Raw genomic sequence first — 17,758 nt, 5'->3', positions numbered from 1 at the left:
TGGGAGTTGCAAGGATATATTTTATGAGGAATTTTAAAATGGACTTGTTTGGAATACAATATTTGTAGGGAAAACAAGCAAACTTTCTTCCAGTCCACAGAAAAAAAGGACCACAATGTACAGAAAACATGCAGTAGGCCTATTTAACGTTGCTGTGAAGTCAGTTGAACAGCCACGGCGGTAGGTGGCGCCAAAGGCGGATGTCTGTTGTATGTAAAACTCAAGATAAGCACGAGAGGGAAAAAAAGACCAACCAGCAACGAAATGTACAGATTAACCTACCTCTCCATCTGACTGTGAGGAAACAAACCCCGGGACGGATGGCGATGAAGTGGTTGCGTTTTTCGCTCCTCGCATTGGGGGTTTTCTCGCTGTGCTGCGCCACATCAGGTGACAGCAGCGGCGTGAAGAAGATGAAGATGCAGTTTGCGACGGGACCTCTTCTCAAGTTTCAAATTTGGTGAGCAAACGAGCGAAAATCTGGCGAGTCATTGCAAGCTAGCTGAACTCAAGCTAACAACATCGTAGGCCGAAAATGGATAGACACGAACCAACAGGAGGGTTAGCTCGTGTAAACATGTTAAAGGAGATTCAGTCTTCGGGTTACGGTAGTTATTAATTAACGAAATAAGTAAATAACTGTAGAAACATATGGGGGAAGTTCCTGATTTTAGCTAGTTCTCGTGAACGGTTCGTCGAAAACATGGCCCCGCTTCCGCGGAAGTTGCCGTTAAATCCAACAGTCGTATCGTACCTGCCGGCTAGATTAACTTGTTTTTGCATTGTGTGTTTAATTGGATTAGCATTGTGTAAAATCCCGGCAAACTGCTCCGTCTGTCTGCAAATGTTTTACGCTAACGTACGTTAACCTCACTTGTAACAGTTAGCATTAATGTTAGGTTTTCGAGATAACGTTAATGCTGAAAAGTTGCGGCTAAATTTAAGATCATTTCGCATCAGATGAATCCCTGAGATATCAGCTCATCTCCATGTGGGAGAAGCTAATCGCAGATCTGTTAAAGAAATAAAATCATAAGATTATCAATGAATAGTAATGTTACCTATCCCATCTAAAAGCCAATGAGTTATGCTAATAACAATGTCTCATGATTGTAAGGTAGTGTGTGCAAGTAACGTTAGAACTGCAACGATTAATCACCAACTATTTTGAGAAAATAATTGACACATTAATCGATAATGAAAACAATCGTTAGTTGCAGCCCTATGTGAAAGAAAATGCAATTAAGTAAAGGAAACAAGGTAACAGGAGAAAGACATTTGCATTGCAAATACTGTAGTTGGTTTTGCCTAAAGTAAACATACAGTATGCCTTAAACAGGAGCATGTATGTTAGCAGGGGAAGATAAAACATGAATGTGCAAAAATGCTGCTATGGGGAATTTCACACTACCACTAAAACTTCCCACTAAGAAGAAAAACATATCAACGATCTACAGATAACATTGGAATTTACACTTGCAAAATCTCAAGGCTAAGTTCACAATGTAGCTCAAAGATGACTATTATTGTGGCTGCCTTTTGTTCCCGTTTGTTGTATCAACTGTGCACTTTGTGTTTTTCTAACTGTGTGTTTGTCTTCACACAGCATTTCCTGAGGGTACAAGCGGGTGTTTGAGGAGTACACGCAGGCCTTGTACCAGCGGTACCCAGACATCCGCATTGAAGGGGAGAACTATCTTCCTATCCCCCTCTATCGGTAAGAGAGAGATTAATAATAACCTATGCCGCACTTTTCATTCATAGTGAAACTCAAAGTGCTACAGTATTAATAACACACAACATAAAAAATAGTAATAAGATTTAAGATGAAAAAAACCTTCCTGAATAGAAAGGTTTTTAGGCCTTTTGTAAAAGAGTCTGGGTTCTGTGCTGCCCTCAGATAGTTAGGAAGGCTGTTCCACAAGCGTGGTGCAGCAGAGCAGAAGGCTCCATCCTTTATGGTGCGGAGCTTAGTAATCGGGGCCCGGAGGAGCAAGCTGCTGGCAGATCTGAGGGTGCGGGTGGAGGTTTGTGGTATCCGCCTTGTAACAAGTGGATTATATCCAGCTTTATTGAAGCAGCCAGAGAGCCGCCCAGGATTAGCTGTGATTTAACTGAGGAAATGGAATTCTCATGCAGTTGGGCTTATCTGGCCATGAGTTTGTCCTTGGTAGTTTTATGGACATAGATGAAACTACTGCCGCTAAAGTTCATGAAATCTGGGTCAAAAGGACATCACGTTATTTATTCATGTTTCATTGGGGCTACTACCACTACATTTTCAAATTAATGTCTGTAAACTGAAGGTGTCAATATGACTGTTGTTATGTATTTTCAACAATGAAACAGTCAAATACTTTGTGGGCTAAATTAAATTTTTGTTATTTATGTTATAAATTCTAAAAATGGTCCCATAACTCCCCAGCACTTTATTATAAAGTTATTAGATTGCTTGATCTAGAAGTGCAACAATTTTAATATATATAATTTAATATATTTGATTAACACAGCATGTGTTGTTTCTAATAGACTTTATTTTCAGTGAAAGCTGTAGCTACTGTGTTGTATAAAGAAAAACAAATTGGAGTTGAAACAAATAGTGAATAATCTTTTCTTTTCTTTGTCTTGAATATCTTTTGGTTTTGGATGATTGGACATAAAAGCAAATTGAAGTTGTCACCTTGGGTTATGAGAAATTGTGTTAAGCATTTTTGACAATTACCTGACATTTATAGACCAATGTTTAATCAATATTAATTGAGAAAATAATCAGCAAATTAACTGATGATGAAAATAATCATTTGTTGCAACACTAAGACTGTTACTCCAGTCGTATTTGTTTCTTCAATGTGTACCTCTCCTTTATTTTAGAACTGTGCAGAATAGGGCTGTGCATTATGACCAAAATCTCATAACTCAATATAGGTCATTTCATATCCCGATAACATTATATATCACAATAAAGCACATTTTCTGTAAATTTAATTAATCAATAGTTTCTGGTACGCCCCCCTCCTCTGTCCATCTTTTGCACAGATTAAATTTCTCTACTTGGCTTTTTATTCACAAAGCTTTTATTGCACTTACAGTAATGTAATGAGTGTAGTTGTCGTCAACTTGAGTACTTCACCCGGTTCACTGTCTCTCCTGTGTGTGCTGCACACACACACACACACACACAGACCACCTGCAGTCAACCACAGAGAATAGAGGAGAATAGTGTGACAATAAATGACCGCAAAACGCAGTAGATGTTGTTTATTTATGTTGTGTTTCACTGCGGGCGGGGCTGAGCCTTTGATGTTTGTGCTGCACACAGCGCAGCAGAGGAGAGACAGTGAAGCACTTGAGTTGACGACAGCTACACTTGTTACATTACTGTAAGTGCAATAAAAGCTTTGTGAGTTAACAGCCAAGAAGAGTAATTCATCAGTGTAATCCGCGCAAAGGATGGACAGACTCCAAATGACTAATGACTATTTTGTTCACTGTTGCAGCTATAGACTGGAATTTTAAATCTAAACAATCATTGTCCAATCTTCATGTAATAATCAGTGGGTTTGTGAGGTATCACTGGATAGGAAATATGCTATATATTTAGATCACAAGCCAAGCGTCTGTGAGACTGCTCTGTGTTGTAATCCCAGGTGTTGTAGTTAAAGGCGTGGTGTCACTGAGACTCTCAGGACCTCATCAGTTGAACTCTTAATAAACACTCTAGAGAGTGTGACACATTTTAGGCTTCCAGTTCTCCAGCCAGTGTTTGAATTTTTTTTTTTTCCAGTGGCTTAGTCACTGGAGTAAGGCAGTATCCACTGACAGTTTATTGTTCAACCAGTTATACATATTAAAGTTTTAAAGGATAGTCAAACCAGAGTAAACAGGATGCAGGCTCAAGGTGTGACAGTGTGAGTCAAATCCTAGTTTATTATTTCCACGTCTTTTTTTTTTTTTTTTCCCCTGCAGAGTCATGACCACTGTAGAAATGTTTAATAACTAGTTGTGAGGGAGGAAGTCAGGAGATTTATATTTCCTGCAGAGTCATGATCACGACTGGAATAGATAATAGTTATTTGTAAGGCAGGAAGCCGGCACATGCACTACACAGTAGACAAAGCTTTACTTTCTTGTCTCTGTTCTACACAGTGAAGCTTTATTTGTACAAATTGAGGCCACACCATTGTCTTTTCCGTCTTGACACGGTGCAATTAATGTTTTCAGAGAATTATCTCAGAAATGAAAAACTATTTTAAATATTATTTTTAGATGTCAAGATGATTTATCAGATGCGCTGCAGTGTTTATTTGAATTTTATCAGGACAAGGTTTAATATGCCTTATTTTTTTAACCCTGAAAAATATGTTGTTTATATTCTATAAAAACATTGAATATTTTTCATACCGGTGAATGTGACCAATCTGCCTTAAGACAAATTGTATACAGGGTCACATCTATTGGATATGTATAATCTATCTGCTGGGTTTTGGGCTAATTTGACGTCTTCAACAACCCTAGTTTACTTTATGATGCCATGTCCAGAGATTGTCTTTAAAGCCAGTTTCATGTTTTATTCCCTCAGACACATTGCTTCCTTCCTGTCTGTGTTCAAACTGCTGGTGATTGGGCTGATTATTATCGGCAGGGACCCATTCACCCTCTTCGGTATGCAAGCCCCGGGCATCTGGGAGTGGGGCCAGGGAAATAAGGTAAGGTTTCCTGGACCTATAGGGTTCACTACAGCTCTCAAGGGTGAGGTCACGGTTGTCTGTGTGTCGCAACTGAGAATTTGTTTTGCAGGTAATCACTACTGATATCACAGCTTGAACATAGAAATGTAGAGAGTGGGCTTTATTTTGGCTGTGTTTCTAATACAGTTGCATACACGCTGCCAAGTACAACTCAAACCCGTGGGATTTCATTAGCTGTTCATTCTGGGTCTTCAGGTTGGGGTGTTAAGTTTTGTTTGGCTTGGATCAGTTATCCCCAGGGTTACAGACATGCCAAAGGCTCAGAGGGAGAATGGCCAGTGATTGTTTACATTGGATATCTGCAGATGAAGATACCTGGGCTATTGTTGTGTTTTAACAGAAAGCTGAGGCTGATAAAGGGTATTGTGGTTTTAGTAGCCAATTGGATAACTAACAGAAAACCCTGCAGTTGCATACAGAATAGTTAATGGTTTATTAAACATATGGCTTTGACTTGTTTTTGCTAATAAATCTGCTTGTTTTGTCTAAGCCCCAGGAGACCCTCAGACTGTTGATAACAGTCTGAGGGTCTCCTGCTTTGTGTGTGCATTTAAAGCTGGCGTAGGTATATTTTCAGAATGATTTTTTTTATCATATTTGGTGAAATTCTCTTTACATCCCAACAGCTATCAAAGAATCAAATGCCTTGAGAAATGAAATCCGACTGCCAGGGCCTGTAATTTGCCACATCATAATTTCACTGTGCCCTAATCTCGTCAACCAATAAGGACTGCTGTGTGTAAGAAGGTGTTTCCACGTCACATGATGCACAACTGAGTCCATTTCTGACTAATATACATACTGCATAGAGAAAGCAAGTGTGGCCACAGAGGGAGCAACAAGAAACAAATGGAATACTGGGACTAGAAAACCTGTTAATAGGTTACTCTTTACACATCCATCAAAATCCTAACTCGGCTCTAAGTCGACCAGTGTTTGGTAGCTGAAGCATTGCAGCCCAATATCTAATCTGTATGGGGAAACATGTTTGACAATGTCCATTAAAAAGTACAGCCCAAACGATATGGGTTGTTTTAAACTGATCTGTATTGAGACGAAAAATTATAATGTTGTATAAACAAATTATTCTGGCAGCATTTGCCTGCTGATATATCAGTTGGGCTCCAATAACAGCTTAGCTGTGCCAGCTGCAAGTTTGTCCATTCTAACATGTTGTAAGATGTTTGTTGCTGTGAGCATTTTTACAAGTCTTTTTTAACCAAAACACACAGAGTTTGTCACGTATGACTAAACGTCAATTTGAGTTGTTGCTCATCACTTTGAAGTTTACTAAAGCAGACTCAGGTTAACCTGTCAATAGAGCGTATCTCATCTGTGCAAATCTATGGTATGATGCAAGAAAAAGTGGAAACCAACCCATTCAAAAGTGGCAAATTTGTTTTTTGTTTTTTTTTGCAAAACCTGTTAACTCAAAATTTCTCTCATGCTTCTTTCAGATATATGCCTGCATGATGGTGTTCTTCCTCAGTAATATGATTGAAAACCAGTTAATGTCCACAGGAGCTTTTGAAATCACATTAAATGGTGAGTTTCTGATTCACAATATGGACTTACAGACTGAACGCTTTGACCTGTAATGAAATGAAAGGAAATGCAGTGATGAGCAATAACATTTTCTACAACCTGTAGTGCTATTTTATATAATAACTTCTCAAATCGAAGCTAACAAGATTATTTAAATATCTTTGTAATATTAATTAAGTTGTGTGGAGAATGTGTGAATTGAGTTTTGTCTCTCTATAGATGTGCCAGTGTGGTCAAAACTGGAGTCTGGTCACCTGCCCTCCATGCAGCAGCTTGTGCAAATTTTGGACAATGAGATGAAGATGAACGTTCACATGAATACAAGACCACACCACCATTCCTAACCCTACTCTTCACTTACTGGCTGGAGCTAAAAGCCCCTCCATGTAAGTACAGTAGTGTACTTACAACCATCCATACTCTTTTTCTGAGTTTATACCTTTTTTCTTACTCGTGAGATGTATTTGCCAGTGAAATGCTCTTCTGATGATCTGCGTTCACTCTCCTCCTGTCTAGGTTTGAGGTGGGTTTCTCACCGGGCTGTGAAGTGATGTTTATGAAGGTCTGCGCTGAAGGCAGGAAGACTGCTAGCACAGACTGGATGCCCCCATCACTCTTCACCTTGCCCCTTAGAGACGTCCCGCCCCTGACGCAAGAGTGGGATCCATGGCAACGATGCCAGACATTCTGTCATTTTTCTTGTACTATTCATACTACTGCAGATTTCATCCAGGTGACATCAGTTGGTCCCATAAGGAGATATTTAACATTGATTCTTATAGTCTTTAACTTGTTGCATATTATTGATTTATGTGAATAAAATAAAAAATATCGTCATTTGTACCACTGAGCCAAATGTAGAATTTTAAGTTTATTGTTGTAAAAGTAGCTTAGCTATGTAGAAAATGCAACACTTAAAATCTGTCATCACTGTTGTGAAAAATAACATTGGGGAATTGTGTCTTGGTATGATTTCTGAATAATTTTTATATTTACATAACTTGGAGGAAGCTAAGACAATTAATAAAACATATTGTAACTATTTAACTGTGAAGTAGCAGTGTGGTGTTGAGGTTTACTGATACCTAACTGTGTTGGAAATGTAATCCCAAGTGAGATAAATACAAACATTTTACTTTTAAAAGGGACAGTGCATTGAAGTGGATAACATGACTGCTCTCTTCGCTTTTGCCATCATGATTTTAGACAGTTCAGTTAAAGAAAATCTGCTGAATAGCTTGGAGACACTGCTGTTTCTTTTTCTTTAAGCGGACAACCGGCTTGATCCTAGTCAGGTCATGAATGCCCATCTTTGAGCCATCTACTCAACTTAATGTTATTAGCAAGACAGGAAGCTCTACGCTGATCTGATCTTAAGAGACAAAACAGATTAAACATAAGTACAATGAGAGTAGGGCTACATCCAATTGGTTTAATTCTGCATAGACAATGACTAAAGTCAAAAAGAACATTTCGGGAATAAAATGACATCTCTATTTGATACAGTTTTTATTTGCTTGCAAGGCAAAAAGCTGTTTGAAACCAGACGTAGAGTTCAAAGGAAATGTAAATCTCTTTTCTATTATTAGTGTACATACAGACAGTGCAAACAGCCAGATTCACTATGGAGACAAACGATGGGTATATACTCTGCGAATTTTGCGTCTTTACATGTAATAATGGAGAGGTTTTATATTTTCATTGAACCCCCAGGATGAGGTCTTAAATACAACCCCATCTGTGGGTGATAAACAGCATGAGTCTTGTAATGTTAAGTCCATTGTAACTCCTGAAATCCCATTAAGAGTCTTTATGGTGCTTAGAAGGGTCTTTGTTTTTTTGGTGCTATGAGATAACAGAGTTAACACACAAGTATACTGATATCATTGTCTCCTACAGATTCCTTTAGTTAATGTAGAGAATAATCTGAGCTAAATCAAAGTCAAAAAATTGAAAATTGAGGGGTTTTTGGACTAGAGTATGGCATAACTTTATTCCTCTTGTGACCTCATTATGACAGCAGAGCTGCTGTCAATGTGTCAGAGCGTTCTTTTATTACAGATACATCAGACACAATCCTGAAGGCACCTACAGATAAAAGCCTTTTCGCTCTCACTCATCATCACGTTAGTGCTGACTTCCAGAAGTCTTCGGGCAAAAACATGGACGCTGGGTGCTAGTGTGGTCTTTGGCAGCCGTGGATTGGAGGGTGCCATCAGGTTCTGGTGAAGATGCTGAATGACCAGGTGGAGTTTAATCCTGGCTGCCAGCACTAATAGCTCCTCCTTCAACACTGATGGTCCCGAAACAGGCCCGTCACTAGTGCATTTACACTGGGAAAAAAGTTAACTTTTCAAAAGGCATTCAAGCACATTGTGTAGACAAGCATCATTTGAACCCAGGGGCACAGTGTCTACTATAAAATAATGTGATTTATTTTTTGTACCATAAATCTTTGAAGCTTCTTAATGGGTGATTTGAGGAGAACGTAAGAGTTGAAAAGGTTTAGAGCACAAGGGTTTATTTAGACTGTGTAGAAGGTCTGCAGAAATAAGTGTAAAATAGAAAAAAAAAAATCACTATTACCTGAGCACAGCAGGTACCCACACTGAACTTTGCCTGTTGACCACTTGCAAGGAACGAGACAAATACTTGTTCCTTTCCCAGGACTCGGACCCCAACAGTTTTGTTGAGGGACAGGAAGACAGGATGCAGAGGAGTGGGAGAAAGGCTCAGACTGCTCCAGCTCCACCGACGAGCTCTGGCACCCGTCTCATCCAAACACTGACCACCTAATCTGTCTAAGGTCAGCCTGCAACATGAACACACACACATGCATTATATATATATTCTATAGGTCATTGCTGTTGTCTGTCAGCATATGGATGACTATGGATAATACAAATTTTACTTACACCTCAATCATTTTAGCTAGAAACCATGCATGAAATGCAACTTTTAGTATTAAATAGCCTAATTTATATTCACCTAAAGATGAAATAATATTTAAAACTAGTTATGCTACTATATTACTATATTTATCACCAGTTTAATAATCATACATATCAAAGATATATATTTAAATGATAAGTATACATTGCTCTGTACCATATGTTTCCATTGCTGTAGTAACATGTCGCCCTGCCATCAGACTGGAACACGGCTCTGATTGGTTGGTCAGGGTCTTGGCTGTCATCATACACGATGCAGACCCTTCCATTCTCTTTCGTGACCACGATAACAAGAGCCAAGAGGCCTGAGGGATAACTGTTGCCATGACGATAAGGATGGGAACACCCACTAAAGACTACAAATTGTATTGCATGATTCTGTAAAGACTTTTGGTCTTCATACCAAAATTCATTGAAAATCTCACCATATGATAGAAATATACAAACATTATTATAATCCATGTGAGTGGATACAAAACCTGAGCAGAGCCATCAGGGAACATGGTAAGAAATTTCATGCCATTGGAATAATGTTTCTGTAGAAATCCTCCTACATCCTGTGAACATATAAGAATATTTAAGTCCTATAGTGGTTATATGTAATATTTCATGTGACCAATACTCATATATATAAGAGATAATATTAAAAATATCCTAATTATATGCTTTGTGCATTGATCAGACACAGTTTGGCCACATGGGGGCAATATTTACATTTATATGCAAAGATTAACATGGTATATTACAGACCTTTATGGCTTCTATTCAAAGAAACCGAACATTTGTTTCTGTGTTAAATAATTATGTCATAAATTCTTAGTGATCTAAGTGTCTTTAATAAGATACCTGATGATGACATAAGCCAAACTGAAGTGCCTTGTGGTCACAAAAAGGGACCACAAGGTCTTTCTCTTTTATCTTCAAACTGTTTGTCCAGCATCCGTTTCCTGGAGCACAAGAGAGCCGAAAACTGAGGACCTTTGATGTCGGGGCAACTAAACAATAGCACAAAGAAAACTGTATCAGTCTCACAAAGCTATTTAACGTCACACTTTCTTTGTTTCTTGAGAATTTAGAAACAACAAATGAAATGAATTTCATTAAAAACTGTGTGTATGTGCTCACTTTGAAGTTACTCACAGGTTTGTGATAGAGGAAGTTGGATTAAGTACTCCTCCTCGATTCTCAGCTCTGATTGTTCTCTGAGAAAAGATAAAGGTTACATTGCTCTTGGCATTAATGCTATGAAGTTATGTTAAGATTACGATCTTACTGTCTTTGTTTTTCTATATTTTGGTTAGAAAGGTGAAGGCTTTTTAAAAATGCTATGTTGTACCCCAGTGCATTTGCTAAGTCCACGATAAACTTGTTGTGATCCTCCATCTCCTTGCCTTGGAGGAGCAGCTCCTCCATCTCTGTGGTTGGCTTTTCTTCCTCTGATGTCAGATTGCTGGTCCCCAGGTCACATCTCCCCTCAATCAAAAATCTCTGCTTCACCAGCATTTTACACAGCTGCTGTCGCTGGGCACAGCAGAAGAGTGCAGCTGCCTGAGATGGTGAAGAAGACATGCTGAGAGAAGAAAATACAAAGTGTGCAACACCACATGAGCTACATTGGGGGTAGTTTGTTTACATTCAGCGTCTGTCCCACCTGAAACTCCTCTACCCATGTTAGATCCAGTGAAGGTCTGGCCTTTTCCCCGCAGTACTCACATTTTACCGAGCACTTTGATGAGGGCTGGGACTGGGCAAGACAGTTTTAAAGTCAGCTAATAAGTAATAAATTGCAAATCAATATTGCTGTGGATAAAAATAAGTAGACATTTGATCTTAGTACCGCTGGAGGAATGGTTGTTAAGTTTAGCCTGTGGTTGTCAGACTCCCGATTGTACCTCAGGACTCCTGCTGCTCCGATACAATGGGTGGGTGGGTCACTGACAGTCTGTGGACATCCTTCATGTATCCTCTTACCAGTCTCAGATAAAAATACACATCAAATAAAGTAAATGATTCATTAATAAGCTCAATGTTTCTTCATTAAAACATGGGTGAAAAGGAAAATAGATTTATTTAATTTCTGATACTGGATCTGCCTTACATGGTCATCCAAGACGCAGAGTGACTCACTGACATCTAATGAAGCAGCAGGGGCACCTAATGTTTAAACAGAAGTGACTGTAGTATCCTTAAATTGAGTCCCACTAAAAGAAGTAAGCCTGAATAATGATTTATTTTTTTCTTTATGCATGCAGCAGACTCACAAGGAAAGCTCATCTTTTTCTATGTCCTGCCGACTGCAGGTGTGAAGTTGTCTCCCAGGACAGAATAACAGCATTCACATCTTGTGCAAAGCTTCTCTCCTGTTAAAAGAAATGATTATAGTGGATAGATTAGGAAGCCATTTAATGAAAAAGTGACATAAACCCAATCTTCTCTCTATCACACACATGCCTCTACACTCAAGTATATTTTCTAAAATATACAATTATCAGATAGAAAAGGAGACAGAGAAAGGCCAGTTTGACATAAAAAAAACAAACAAAAGTAATGCGTTATTTAAAATAAGAAGAGGCAATACACCTGTTAAAAGCATATATGTGAGAGTTCTTCTCTGAGTTTTAAGTTTTGATTGTAGGATACAGTAAAAATAGCACACAAAAAGTAGCAACAGAATTAGTAGATGGCAGGTTACGTATACACTCACCTCAGTGCCAGTCAAATATTTGTCAAGGCTTCAACTTGCTGGTGTTGTCAGTATCCTTGGAGATTAAATAGTTTTCTTCAGCTATGTGGAAATGTAGTAGCCTACCTAATACTGGCTGCTGGCTGACTGCATTATGAAACACAGTTTTAGATACAGTGTTGACTGTAAACTCCCTTAACCTGGTCTGCAGAAAGGGAGATCCTGAAACAAACAAACAAACAAAAAATCAGATTTTGTTGGATTGAATCTAAATTTATTTTTTAATATATCCAAAGTAGATTCTCTCATTATGTGAACTTGGCTATTCAGTACTATTTCTTTAAGCATGAATGTTTGAAAACCAGGATGCCGAAAATCAGGAATGTTTTAAGGTGAATTTGGAGACATGAAAGACAATTTATACAACCAAGAAACGGACAAAATAATCTCACCTAAAGGTCCATTCACTGGCTGTTCTGGAGCATCATCAGCAGATAGTTTGTCCAGTTGTCATGGAATTGTAAGTGTTCAAATTTCCATTTTCTTCTGAGTGCTTGTTGAGCTTCAAAGTAAGCAGTTGACAAAACAAACTTGGTTCATTGTATGTTTAGTAGCTGTTCTTGAGCCCTTGACTCATATCACATTATCTTTATCACAGGTCAAGAATGAACTTTGAAGCTCAACCAAGAAATTTGAATTTTATAAAACAACAAAGCCTTCAGGGTCTGTTTTAAAGCAATGTGCTCTCTTTTACACATTTAAGTCCATAGACAACATGTTGTAACATTATTTCTCCATAGGGTGGCAGAGAGGTTATGCAGTTGAGTTTAGTTATCTCTCATTTTCAAATTTTATTTTGCAGGTGGTTATCTGAGTCAGAATGAAGCCTCTCTGATATACACGATGTACACTGATATATATATATATATATATATATATATATATATATATATATATATATATTCAGTGTTTTGGCTTTACTTCCTCTGGGGGTCCAACAGACTCCACTCCTGTTTATGTAAAAATAATCAAAAAAGGAATTACAAATTCTTTTTCAATTTTTGCATTATTTTTTTTCTTTTTTTTCATCTGAACTTATCTAAATTAAATATTTAGAAAAGTATTAATCCTTCCTTATGACACAACATGCACAAGCCCAGGTTGTGGCATAAGGAACGGTTACTAAAAATATGTAAAAAATTTTAAATGCATGTATTGACAAATTCATGTCAATTTTGCTTACCAAAAAGTCATTCACAGACAACAAAAGTACAGTATGTTAGCCTACATAATTAGGATATATATTACATCAGTTCCAAATCAGGTTTATATGCAATTCTTGCAAAATTAAGAAAAGTTATGAAGTATCAAGCCTATAGCAATGTTTTTGTGCTGTTAAAGGACCCTAAACAGAACATTGAGTTTTAAGAAAAAGACGTTAACTACTTACTTACTACAATAAGCTCAGTTTTGAAAAAATAATTTGGACAATAGAATTTGCAGCCTTCAGTATATCAACAATTGGAGGCCATAAGCTAAATTCGTCTCCTCGGCTGTCTCCTGACCTTGTGGAAACCTTGCACAGGTGGAACCAATGCATGATGATTAGGGAAAATCAATTAGCTTACCTACCTCAGCTTTTGATTGGTTGATACAGCACCTGCTGTACCTGCCAACAGGAAACATTACAACACAAATAACTGCATCAAAGCAGCAACTCTCAGCTCTGAACATTTCCAGGAGTCTCAGGTAGAACAGAATGATACGTAAAGGAAAAAGGAAAAGTGCTACTTTTTACTTGGCCACAGCTGTTATTCTGATATGTTATTTAGCGCAGATGATAGACTGTTATCGATTGAGGAAAACAGACAGGCGAAAAGAAGCTGATGCAACTAAAATGATAGGTGTCCAAGAGGGGAAAATTGTGTTCGGGAAAGTGTTTGAGAAAGGATCAAGCCTTGAGTCTCAAGTCATAGACCAGACCAAGTCATCTTCAAATGCTTCTGTGGAGGATGAAACTGCTTATCAAGCAGACTTTACAGGTAGGAAACTAAAGAGTGTGACTATATGAAGTGGTCCTTTTTTGTGATTCTGGGTGACTGGCATATCCTGAGTTGCATGTGTAGTCCAATTTTAAAATATATCTATTGAGTGAATTTGAAAACTACATGTAAGTTCTCAGTTTACAGCACCATATCTCCTAAATTTCCCACACTGAACCGTGTTTAGTACTCACACTTAGTAATCACACTTTTAATTTCACTTTTACTCATCAGGCTGGTCTAAAGGCCAAACACAAGATGCCAGTTCCAGAGAATCATTATGGAAGCGCATGGGATCTTCCCTGCAGTGTGGTGGGGACCAGATGAAGTTCAGAGCGGTGGGACCAGGAGCATCACAGTTTAAAGTGGAGCAAGGTAAAGTAACAAGGTCTATAAGGTGTACTAGAGGCCTGTTTTGCAGCACATATTTTGACTAGTGTCCCAGTAAGCCATAAGAGTGACAGTGAGCCAGTACTCACAATAACATAACCCTGAAACTGAAGTGGCTAAATGGCGTTTAGTTAATTTTTATTTATTTTAAATACCTGTACTTTTCTTACTGGCATGCCAAAACACAATTTAAGAATGGACATGTTCCTTCACAATCTGTAAAATGACACACTAGTCACACCATTACTTGCATTGTCACACTTGAGAAACTTTTCCCCACAGGGAATGCACCTCCAATGCCCCTATCCCAGGTCCCTTCAACTTGTGGCTACAGTATGCAGAGGAACTCACTTGCACTTGTCATGTTGGTTCCTTATGATGGCTGCAATATGGTTCAAGAGGTATTTTTTATTTTTTTTAAATTTCCTGAAATGCAAGATGTTCCTACACCAGAATGTTACTTACACATTCCAGTCGTATAACCTTTAACTGGTTTGACACTACGTTTTTTTTTTTTTTTTTTTTTTTCTCTCCCCAAAGGGTGGAAGTTATGTGCTGCCAATGCGTTGGCAGGGAATTCCAGTCTCTCTGAGGTGCCCCAAACCTGCAGCGACTGCTCCTGCAACTGCTGCCACACAACATCCTTCCCCCCAGGCGCCTCAAGAGCCCCAGGCGCCTCAAGAGCCCCAGGCGCCTCAAGAGCCCCAGGCGCCTCAAGAGCCCCAGGCGCCTCAAGAGCCCCAGGCGCCTCAAGAGCCCAGTCCCCCATCATATTTCTTTCCACCCTACATGCCTTATCCTCAGTACCCTTCAGTGGTAGACCCTACAATGACCAAGAAACCTGAAATGCCTAAATTTCCACAATTTCCCAATTTCTTCCCTTATTCCTACTTCTCTCCCCCTCTTCCAGTCACGACAACTGCACCAACTACGCCTAAATCGACTACCACTGCAAAGCCAGCAGCCGCAGTTCCTCACCAAATGTACCCTTATTTCAACCCACCAGTTTTCTTCCCTCCCTTTCAATGGCCCTTTCCAGGGCCTTTGCCGACGACTGCCAAACCAGCAAGTACCACCAAACTCACTACTCAAGTGACTGCGGCTAAACCACAGTCACCACAGTTTCCACCACAAATGTCTGTCTTCCCTCCCTTTCAATGGCCCTTTCCAGGGCCTCTGCCGACGACTGCCAAACCAGCAAGTACCACCAAACTCACTACTCAAGTGACTGCGGCTAAACCACAGTCACCACAGTTTCCACCACAAATGTCTGTCTTCCCTCCCTTTCAATGGCCCTTTCCAGGGCCTCTGCCGACGACTGCCAAACCAGCAAGTACCACCAAACTCACTACTCAAGTGACTGCGGCTAAACCACAGTCACCACAGTTTCCGCCACAAATGTCTTTCTTTCCTCCCTTTTACCAGCACCTTGTACCCTTTCCACAAGACACAACCCCTGAGCCACCAACATCAACCACAACAACTCAGAAAACTGACCCTCAACCGACACAGGTGCTGCCGCACGATCACCCACATGTCCATGTTCCATTTATGCCGTATCCCCCTCCTCAGTTTGGCCTACTACAACACTGAACAGTTCTAATAAATGGTTTGAATAACCTAAGTGGCAGTGTCCAGTCATTGATTGCTGAAATTCACTGGGGATGCTGGAGAGTTAGCAATGTGGAAAGCGTGCTGCTCTTAAAGGGGGGGGTTTGTGTAGATGAGGTAACCGGTCCATACTGAAGTCTTTACTTCAACTTAAAGGCTATTCAGATGCAAAAAAACTAGCCTTAATATGGAAAGGTGACACTCTTCATGAGGAAAAATGCTAACAATGGTGAAATAAAGCTGCTTGTGAGTGTCAAATTTAAGCGGGCACCTGGATTATGATACCGTTGCCCGTGTGTGTGCAAAGCTTGGCTGGAAGAACTTGACTTTCAGTCAAAAGTAACTTGCTGATGAGTGATTTGTCACAAATGACAATTGAATTTACATTAAGGTGTAAATTGTCATTGCTTTCAAATTGTGCCAAATAGAAAAGCCAACAACTGACTAGCAGCAGTGCACCCCGACACACTATTTACTGTGTACTGTTTTTATTCCTCATCCTTTCTTTAGTTCTTACAGTATCCTGAAGTAGTCAGCATGATCAAATATTACTGATCCAACTGCAAAATGGTTCATATACAATACCAGTCAAAAGTTTTGACACACTTTCCTAGAAGGTGTGTCCAAACTCTTGACTAGTACTGTATGTTCAAATTGCATTTCATATGCTTTAATACCAGAAAGCATTCTTGAAACTACTGGAAATCAAACCTAATAACTGACATGCTGAATAAGGAAAAGATAGTAAGTAAAACATGAAAAGTAACTTTCAAAAGGAAAGTTGAGGGTAAAACATTGAGTTTTAAGGAGTGACAGTGATTCTGCAAGTTCTAGCTTCTCAGGAATGTCGACCTGATAGGAGCTATGAATTCTGTGATCACCTGCTTTCAGTCAAGAACTGAATCTAGGATTGATTTTTAGAATGATTTCAACCTGTTCAAGTTATTTTTAGCAAGCCACTTGCACTGAGAGGAAGTTGGTTGTTGTGGCAAGCCTCATAAACCAGACATCAATGATGTCTTGTAGTCAGATCAAATAATGTGGTTCAAAATTCAACTGAATAATACCCACAGGGTGCCTATAGCAATATTGATCCTCACAAAATAGAATTGAGAATTACAGTGAAAAGATACAAATAAAGCAAAAAAGTACCATCTCATGTCACACAAACTCTATTCCAGTGTGGAGTAAACCAGTGTAGGGTAAACAGGCAAATTTCCACATTTTCATTCACATAGTCAGAAAAAACATATGTGTCACCAGATACGTTTCATCAAAGTGATTTAAAATATAATCGTAAATCTCAAAAAACTAATCACTTTGGAATCTTTTGTGGTCACTTTTGTATAAATTTAGTATAAATACATGTTTATTTTGATTCATATGTGACTTTCTGTGAATGAAAATGTGTAAATTCGCCTGTAAATTTCAAGATATCTTTGTACAGGTCACAAAAACAAAGTTTGAAGGGAATATTAGCCATTTTTCTATATTTTTTAGGCACAAGCAATTAGGAAATAACACATACTACCAAGGAACAAAAATTGTGTTACACAGTGTAATTAAATGCATTGGCGAAGAAAAATATTCATATACCCTGACAGCAAAAATAACCTACAAACACAGATGGTATGTGTATTATTTCATGCTACATGATAAATGTTAAGAGCTGACTTTACTGACCAGAGGACAACAGGGGAATCAGACATCAAAGGCTCCAAACGAGCCCACCTGTTGTGACCCTAATTACCACAGGTGCAAGCTGGTGATGAAATCGCATCTGATTGG

At 38.9% G+C, this 17,758-nt stretch overlaps 3 protein-coding genes across 6 annotated transcripts; 2 read left to right on the top strand and 1 right to left on the bottom strand.

Moving 5' to 3' along the window:
* The first annotated feature begins 245 nt into the window (after positions 1-245).
* Positions 246-7,340, top strand: selenot1a (selenoprotein T, 1a). Its single transcript, XM_067605809.1, has 6 exons — positions 246-460; positions 1,607-1,717; positions 4,580-4,706; positions 6,206-6,293; positions 6,513-6,679; positions 6,810-7,340. The coding sequence occupies exons 1-5, from the start codon at positions 321-323 to the stop codon at positions 6,635-6,637; spliced, it is 591 nt and encodes a 196-aa protein (XP_067461910.1). The 5' UTR covers positions 246-320; the 3' UTR covers positions 6,638-6,679; positions 6,810-7,340.
* A 927-nt stretch (positions 7,341-8,267) lies between these two features.
* LOC137194177 (glutamate-rich protein 6) lies at positions 8,268-17,703 on the bottom strand. Of its 4 annotated transcripts, none has more exons than XM_067605807.1 (14): positions 17,654-17,703; positions 12,380-12,489; positions 11,949-12,149; positions 11,506-11,604; positions 11,343-11,398; positions 11,082-11,219; positions 10,896-10,988; positions 10,581-10,792; positions 10,385-10,446; positions 10,091-10,239; positions 9,719-9,801; positions 9,402-9,560; positions 8,880-9,105; positions 8,268-8,626 (listed from the first exon to the last, which is right to left on the bottom strand). In XM_067605807.1, the coding sequence occupies exons 4-14, from the start codon at positions 11,516-11,518 to the stop codon at positions 8,360-8,362; spliced, it is 1,458 nt and encodes a 485-aa protein (XP_067461908.1). In that variant the 5' UTR covers positions 11,519-11,604; positions 11,949-12,149; positions 12,380-12,489; positions 17,654-17,703; the 3' UTR covers positions 8,268-8,359. The 4 variants fall into 4 exon arrangements, with proteins under 4 accessions (XP_067461908.1, XP_067461906.1, XP_067461909.1 ...); XM_067605805.1 differs by lacking the exon at positions 17,654-17,703 and adding an exon at positions 13,378-13,494; XM_067605808.1 differs by lacking the exon at positions 17,654-17,703 and adding an exon at positions 13,378-13,494 and having other exon boundaries at positions 11,082-11,210.
* LOC137194175 (uncharacterized) lies at positions 13,610-15,983 on the top strand. Its single transcript, XM_067605803.1, has 4 exons — positions 13,610-13,969; positions 14,204-14,344; positions 14,642-14,760; positions 14,900-15,983. The coding sequence occupies exons 1-4, from the start codon at positions 13,687-13,689 to the stop codon at positions 15,950-15,952; spliced, it is 1,596 nt and encodes a 531-aa protein (XP_067461904.1). The 5' UTR covers positions 13,610-13,686; the 3' UTR covers positions 15,953-15,983.
* Positions 17,704-17,758: the final 55 nt, after the last annotated feature.

The sequence above is a fragment of the Thunnus thynnus genome, chromosome 12 (assembly GCF_963924715.1).
Source record: "Thunnus thynnus chromosome 12, fThuThy2.1, whole genome shotgun sequence".
Lineage (NCBI taxonomy): Eukaryota > Metazoa > Chordata > Actinopteri > Scombriformes > Scombridae > Thunnus > Thunnus thynnus.
The sequence above is the reverse complement of the archived record's forward strand: the minus strand, read 5'-3'. Positions and strand labels throughout refer to the sequence as shown.

Bases quoted from the DNA above. Each gene is read 5' to 3' on its own strand.
- LOC137194177 (XM_067605807.1), bottom strand. The intron at 10,989-11,081 runs GTACTAAGATCA...TGTCTTGCCCAG, and splicing joins TAACAACCATTCCTCCAGCG to TCCCAGCCCTCATCAAAGTG. The intron at 10,447-10,580 runs GTACAACATAGC...ATCTTTTCTCAG, and splicing joins GACTTAGCAAATGCACTGGG to AGAACAATCAGAGCTGAGAA.
- LOC137194175 (XM_067605803.1), top strand. From the start codon at position 13,687: ATGATACGTAAAGGAAAAAGGAAAAGTGCTACTTTTTACTTGGCCACA. The intron at 13,970-14,203 runs GTAGGAAACTAA...TTTACTCATCAG, and splicing joins TTATCAAGCAGACTTTACAG to GCTGGTCTAAAGGCCAAACA. The intron at 14,761-14,899 runs GTATTTTTTATT...CTCTCCCCAAAG, and splicing joins GCTGCAATATGGTTCAAGAG to GGTGGAAGTTATGTGCTGCC.